Source organism: Hevea brasiliensis, chromosome 11 (assembly GCF_030052815.1).
Source record: "Hevea brasiliensis isolate MT/VB/25A 57/8 chromosome 11, ASM3005281v1, whole genome shotgun sequence".
Taxonomy (NCBI): Eukaryota; Viridiplantae; Streptophyta; class Magnoliopsida; order Malpighiales; family Euphorbiaceae; genus Hevea; species Hevea brasiliensis.
This window is the reverse complement of record NC_079503.1, coordinates 73,962,732-73,970,920: the sequence shown is the minus strand read 5'-3', so window position 1 is coordinate 73,970,920 and position 8,189 is coordinate 73,962,732. Positions and strand designations below refer to the sequence as shown.

General features: G+C 28.4%; 1 protein-coding gene across 1 annotated transcript in view; it reads right to left on the bottom strand.

Annotated features, from left to right (window-relative positions):
• Positions 1 to 5,799: 5,799 nt before the first annotated feature.
• The window catches only part of LOC110664091 (mannosyl-oligosaccharide 1,2-alpha-mannosidase MNS1), a 44,756-nt gene continuing 42,366 nt past the window's right edge, over positions 5,800 to 8,189 (bottom strand). The window contains exon 14 of the mRNA XM_021823622.2: positions 5,800 to 6,290. Within this exon, the coding sequence (XP_021679314.2) occupies positions 6,051 to 6,290 (240 nt within the window). The 3' untranslated portion in view covers positions 5,800 to 6,050. The remainder of the gene's footprint in view (positions 6,291 to 8,189) is intronic.

Sequence of the window (8,189 nt, the reverse complement as noted above, 5' to 3'; positions counted from 1 at the left end):
CTTTGATCTTTGAATCCAAATTAAGTGATTCAAAAACTACATTAAAGTTAAGACATATATTTAAAAATCTCACGAAGAAAATTGAATTTAATTCCTGCAATTACTAGGTTAAAATGCTTGAGCAAAGTAATTAATAAAATCTGATTTTTGTTGGAATTTGACAATGGTTATCATATGTGTAAATTTTACATAAATGTATAAAATGTAAATGCATGCGATATGAAAATAAGGTAATGGCAAAAGTTTATGTGCATACAAGTATTATTGATTACATCATGTGAAAATGAAAATAATAATTACCTTATTAAGCCCTGGTAAACCTAAATAGTGAATTATAGGTTTGGATAGATTGACATACTAATAGGGGACATCATTAGCAGTACTACATTAATTATGTTACTGGATTAATGAATGTTTATCAGAGACACCGAGTGTTCAATACCGAGAGTCTATGTTGACAGTTATATAGAGGTATCGAGTGCCCATTGTTGAACCGGTCAGAGACACCGAATGTTCAGTACCGGGAGTCTATGTTGACAGTTATATAGAGGCACTAAGTACCCATTATTGAATGGTCAGAGACACCGGAAGTCTATGTTGACAGTTATATAGAGGCACTGAGTGCCCATTGTTGAACCGATCAAAGACATCGAGTGTTCAGTACTGAGAGTTCCATATCTAGTCCATACAGTTCTGTCATAGGTCACTGTGGGCACATAACAAATCTTAAAATGTGATTTAATTAAGAAAATGTGCACAAATATAATGAGAATTATATTAAACCTTGAACTTTAAAGATTTCATATAATCAATGTATCATTTAATCGATTCAGTATGTTTGTATTTGGAAATAGTTATAGATTTGATGTTTTGGTTTTCTTTATTTTTGAATATTATTTTCTTAAATCTTTTACGGTATGTATGCAAGTTTTGCTTTCATTATTATTTTTTAATTAAGAGTGCACCACTAAGCTGTAAAGCTTAGCGCGTAGGTTTTTTTTCCTTGCGCAGGTATAGAAGGTAAGGAGTAGATAGTCAGACAGGAGAGGAGATAGTAGATCTGCAGGAAAGTCCAAAGTCACCTCATACTTGGACTTTGTGGTAGATGCACTACCAGCACTAGATATATTTTGTCACTCATTTTTGTATGCCCATTTACCATGTACTAAAAACACAGGATGTAAATTTATTTTGGATGACTGTAAATTTAAGTATAAACATATTTTGTTATATCTACAAGTTTATGTCTGAATATATGATATATTAATATTCGCATATGATTAAGGAATGAGTTGAATACAAATATGATGAGAATTGATTGTCAATATTGTTGAACTTGGAAATTATAAATATTATTATTAACAGGTGGATATTAAATGTTTAGGGAAAACTCTTGTAGTTTTTCCCATTTGAAATTTATGATTAAAAATTAAAAAGTAAACATTAAAAAAGAGAATTTTTCCAATACAAGTTTAGGTGTTCCGTGCACAGAATTTGACATTCCTTTGCTTGGTTTCATTATAGATCAGGTAGGGGGTATTAGACAGAGAGAGACAAAGATAAAGAAAAAGAGAATTATTTTTAAGAGAAAGGACCTCTTTCCCTCACATTCCACCCACACTTTTCTTTCTTTAATAAAAAGATTTTATTAGTGTAATTTATTATTTTTAAATTATATTTTCAAAAAATAATTTATTATTTTTTTAAAGAGAGAGAGAGAGAAAGAGGGAAAGACAGAGAGAGAGAGAGAAGTTTTTTTTTTGATAAGCAAAGAAACATTTATATTACTTAGTATAATAAAAAATAATATATTATTTTTAGAGAGAGGACCTCTCTCCCCCCACCATCCACCCACATCTTTTTGTCTTTCCTCCCTTTCAAATAGAATTGGCTAAAATTGATAAAAATCGAATAGAATTAACTAAAATTAACAAAAATCGAAAACGTTTGGGTTTTTTATCATCAAAGTTTATAAAGCGCAACTAAAAAGATATATCCCTTTTTCTTGATAAAAGTTTATGATAATTTTTTTTTCATTTCTCAAAATTTCATTTTCAAGTCTATTTTTTTTTTAATTCTAACAACTTTTAATAAAAAAAAATAATAAAGAGATTTAGAAGATTTTAACTATTAATATATTAAAAATTTTAAAGAAAGATAGTAAAAGAGCATGTTATTCAAGGAAACATGCAATTTAAGTAAATGTCAAAATTATCATTTAAATCTTTTTAAAAATAAGTGTAAATTACTTTTTAGTCCCTGAGTTATGCTATAATTAACACATTTGCCCCTCTATTTTTACAATTCAATGATTTTGTTCTTGAGTTTTTATTCCACACAATTTAAGATCCCTTCATCTATACTTCCATTTATTCTCCATTAATTGAATGGAAAAAGACCCAAATACCCTCTTATTCTTCTCCATGTTTCCTTCCCTTCTCTTTAAGAAACCTTTTGCCAAAAATGTAGGATCAGCATATTGCACCGAGAGAGTAACCAAACAGAAAATTACTAGCAAATTTTACAAGAATTTTCAATAACCATATCACAATCAAACATTTATAACTATGTTATGTTTTCACTTAAAGAAGCACATTGCATCCAGAGAGTAATCCATGAGCATTTAATTGGATTAGAGATATAATTCTCATCTCCTTTTGGATTTTACTTTTGACTCACCAATGAACCATTGAATGGGCTTTGATTTGGATCTTAAAGTGCATAATCGAATCAATTTGGGATCTCTTCTCCTCTTTTCCTTTGATTTGGGATTTCTTCTCTTCTCAAATAAAAGAAGAAAAAGAAGAAGAGCAAGAAGAGAGTGAAGAAAGTAAGTAAAAATATAGTGAGCACAGATGTGAACCCAATTGGTCCGTTTTAGAGTTGAACCTGACCGATGTGGCTTTCTTTTCACTTCTCTTCTCTTCTCTTGTTTTCTCTTCTAATTCTTGTTTTTGTTGTTGCAATTATAGTTGGTTATGCTCTGGTTTAATAAGGTCCACCTCGGCTACAGAATTATGGTTGTGGATGTACAATCAAACAGTGGGGAGTGAATGATGGGAAAGATTCAGATATGGGTATTCAAAGTTAGAGTCTGTACAAAGGAACTGAGAATTAATGTTGCATGTTGATAGGGATATGCTGCAAAGGTAGGATTTTCGAAATAGTTGGTGATCCTAAATCTTAGCCGAAAAATAAACCTAGGGTTTCTCTACTTTTGTTGAGATGGCAAGGAACAAGGTGTATTCTATAGTTGGTTTAAAAGAAAGCAAAATTATTTTGTTATGAAAAGAAGGTGATTTGATGAAATTGTATGATTTATCTCATAAAATGATACTTTTTTTTTTCATAAAATAGTCAATTACAAAAAATTTATTAACTTAATGAAAAAATTAAAATTTTTTCAACATATTAGATTGTCACATTTTTCGTAATAACTTAAATTTTAATTAAAATAATAGATATTAAATGTGAAATGCTAAATAAGTATATCTATTTAATTTTATTTATAATAATTTTTTAATATTATTAAAACATATTATATATGTTCATTTACGTTAAGAAATTTAATTTTTCTATTAAGTTAATAAATTTCTTGCAATTAATTACCATACGTGAAAAATTATCATTTTATAAAAATTTAATGAAATAAATTTTTATAAAATTTCATTAAATCACTTTATTTTTCACAATAAAGTAATTTTATTTTATTTTATTTTAAACTAAGTAACTATAAAATACACCGGAAACAGAGTTCTACTTACTTTGAGGATTAAAATTTTTCTCTTTTACCAACGTCAAATCATTGATATAATAGATTTAATGGACAGAGACATTTTGTGTGACGAAATCAAAATTGAGGAACAAATATATTAATTATGACATAATTTAGAGACTAAAAAACAATTTATTAGGAAAAAAAGATAAAAAATAAGAAGTGTAAATAGCGACATGCCCTCTAAATTTTTTCATTTATTTATTATTAATGATAATACAATTATCTTTTCTTAAGCAATTTTTTATTAAACGGAAACAACACATATTTAAAGCAATTTTTACATTGGATTAGATATGGAGCAGCGACTTCATGTTCTCTTTATTAGTCTTTGAAATTAAAAGAGGAAAAGACTTTGTCCCGCAATTTTACATGGAAGTTCCAATAAGCCAAATTTCACCTATTGTTAAATAAATTTAAAATTTTTTATTTAAGTTCAAATAAGTATATTTTTTAGCAAAATAATATTTTGAATTTTTTATTAGTAAAATATAAATTTTATATTTTTAAATGTTAAAAATTATTTATTAATTTCATTAATGTAAAAAAGAAAATTAATAACCTAAAATACCAATGGGTGTCTATTTGCTTTGGGATAACTAAGTTGGTCTTTTAAAATCTCATATCGATTATAAATAATTTGTGTGTGTGCAATATAAAATTTAACATGCTTTAACTAAATTATTTTAATTTTGTTAAAGGGTGTGTATCTTTTTTATCTCTCATATCCAAAATACCCAACATAGATTAATTACCCAAAATCACAAGCCCAATTTGATCTTCTTCTTCCCCTCACCACCCTCCTTCAGCAATTGCAATCCCATCTCACCCACAGTAACTTGAATCCCCATCGCAGCGTAGAAATCTCACCTCCCATTCTTCATTTCATATGAACTCACTATGTAGAAATCTAGTTTAAAGGGACTATCTTTTTACAGCTGTGTTGGCTGGTGATTTCGCCCGTGGCTTTTACTTGGTAACAGATCTATATGACATTGATGAATTTTCTTGTGGATCGAGCAATCTTGTTTATTGCTACACTTGCATATTTTATTGCATATTCTGGGTTTTTGAATTGAATTTTTATTGTATTTTGAGTTTGAATTTCTTAGAGAGATGGATTGTGATCTTGAGTTTTTAAATTATTTAATTTTTATTTTAATTAAATAATTTTGAATATTTAAAAATTATAGAATATCATATTTTATCATTAAAAAATATATAATTTTTATTAGGGCAGAATTTATTTGAATTCAAATATAAAATTCTGAACTGATTTGAAAAAAAAAAAAAAAAAAAGAAATCCAGCTGATTTGAATTTCAATTTTTCCAATTAACGATCAATCAGCTTCTTCTCAGCGATGCTGGAGTCTCCTACAAAATTGTGTAAGATGTTAAGAACGATCCCCAATCAAAGCCAAGTTAATCCAAAAATAAAAATCATTTTACAACATATATTATATGGGCACCGTGTAAGAAGTGATTATAGGTAATGGTTTTTTAAAGTAGCCCTAAATAAAACCTTTAGAAAGAAGAAAAATAATTGTCAGCTTAATTTAATTATTTTTATTTTTTCTTTTAAATTAAAAAAAAATTTCAATTTACCTTAAAAATTTAAATTAAATTAAAATTTATGGGTTAAAGATCCTGATTTATTAATTTAAATAAAAAATTAATAAATTTAATTTCTTAATTTTAAGACTAAATTTATTATTTTTTTATTTAAGCTAAAAAATTAATAAATTTAATTTTTTTTTTAATTTTCTTAATTTTTGAATTAAATTTAGTTTAACTTAAAATTTCCTGGCTAAGTTAAACAAAAAGTTAAAAGTGCAATTAAGTTTTAAGCCATTATTAAAAGGTTAAAAAATAGTATAATTTTTTTCAACTTTTTCCTATTAAAAAAAAAGGAAATAATAAAGAAAAACCCACACATTATTTTTTAGATACCACGTGCTCCTTCACTATCAAGATGCTGTTTAAATAATCTTAAAAAAAAATTAAAAAAAAAAACACTCTATATGTAAGACGATAATAAGCGTAGGCAATTAAAGTAAATTCTATGTTACAAATATCTGCATTGCCATTCCTTTCTCAGCAAGGATAGAACAATTTCTACAAGCCTGGAATGGAAAATTTTGTTCAACCACATTATTTCCTAACGGAAATAACATTCCATGAGGCCTTCAACCTATTTTTTTATATTGATTTAGCTTACAATTCACTATAATCTCATCTAATTATCGAAGACGCAAAATTAATTAGCAAATGAATCCTAATGCTCAGTAAACTGACCTTCTTTCCTGCTGTGTGTCCTAATAGTTTGTTTATTCTCCGAATTCCCAGAAGTGTCTCCGTCTTGACGGGTCACAATTCTGAGAGGATGGGCTTCTGTGTTAAAAACCCACTCGTCCAATGAGATGACTGAAGATGGTGAGAAGAGAAGATACAGATATTTCAGCGTCTCTGCAAGGAAAAAGCTTTGCATCATATCGTCTTTGACACCGGTATTGACCTGAGAAGAACACAAATAAGTTAATTAGCACGATCCACCTTTGCCAACATGCCAACAACAATAGTTTACTTTTTATGAGCACGGCACTCTTTAGGCCAAAAATAGAAATGAAGGGAGATGTAAGATGAAAACAACATAGATCTGCAATTAATATGGTGCGAGTTCATTGTATTTGTCTCATTCAATTAATTCGATTTGTTGCTCAAAACCCACAAAATAAATAGGAGAAAACGAAAATTTAGGGCCGTTATTGTTTATTACACAAAAATTTAGGATAAATTTTGACAACTGTCCCTGAACTTATCTAGTTATAACATTACAGTCTCTCAACTTAAAAATGTAATATAAAACCTCATCAACTTTCAAATTTTACACAACAAAATCCCTCTAACCTCCAATTACCAGTTTTACAGTTAGACGCTAACCTCTACAGTTTCAGCATGGAGTTTAGTCAGTATTTTTTTTTTCTCTCAAGCCATGTGTAAATTGAATCATTTTTCTCTCTATAGACAGAATAAATTTTCATGCGTAAAGAGGATAATTTTACAATTTGCATAAAAGAAGAGAGAAATGTTAACTAAGTGCCATGCTAGAGCTATTTATATCAGTTTCTAACTGAAAAATCAATAATTGAAAGTCAGAGGGATTTTACTATGCAAAATTTAAAAGTTTAGGAGGTTTTATGTTACATTTTAAAGTTAAAGAACTGTACTGTTACAACTATATAAGTTCAGGGACAGTCGTTAAAATTTATCCCAAAAATTTACTACCAATTATTTCCCTCAAATTCTATCTTCAAGTCTAATACTACTTCAAATTCCATTGATCATACACTTCATAAACTACCGGTCCAAGTGTCCAACCCACGAGAAATTATGTCACATCATTGTGATTCCATGTAAATATGCCTATATTGAATTAGAATCTAATTAAATAAAGACATGCTACCCACTTTTCTCTCTTCATTTTTAAAATAATTATTTTTTAAATAAATTTAGTAACAGTATTTATCTACGAGTCTTCTTTTAATTGAACTGCCATTCATGCAAGATGCTTACATGAAATCACAGTTATACTGTATAATTAGTTAATTACTCCCAAACCACCACTATATATTAACAGTTTATAGACTCCTACTACCAAATCAAGAATTCCCTTGCGGTATTATATCAAATCTTCCAAACATAAACCAAATTTGGAGTCACGTATCCATAACCTACAACAAATCTCCACCTAGTCTATGAGAAGCATACACATCTGTGCGTATAAAATCTATCAAAACCGAACCAAACTAATAAGGAAGACACATTTGGTATTCCCACAATTAATATTTTCATACCATTTTGCATCTAAAGGTTAGCAGAGGATTATCTAAATCATTTTCCTGCTATCATCTTGTCCCCATCCCCATTTGGGATATTTGGTGTTTTTGTTGTGGTATTACTCAAACTTTTCCTAAAATTTTTCCAAGTTAGTTTCATACTTGATCTTTTGTTTTGATGCATTGCCCACAGTTGTTTCCAACTTTAATTTGCAAACTCTTCATCAAGTGTAAGTATCACTTTTACAGTTTTATGATTAACATTATGTTATTATGTTTGTAAATTTTGTTCTTACACTTGCAGATTGCCCCATGAATATGTTATGGATCAGATCTGATAACAGAGATTGGAACTCAGAACAGAGAAGAAAGATGAGATGAGAAGAGAAAAGAATTAGATGAGAAGAGAATAGAGAAAAGAGATGAGATGAGAAGAGAAGAGAACAGAGGTTTAAAGAAGAGAAGAGAGTATATTATTGAATTGAATCTTGAATGAATCCATACAGGTATGAGCTGACCCTTTATACACACAGCAGTAACTGCTCTCTAACAGATTCAGACATCCAAAACTAACTCTA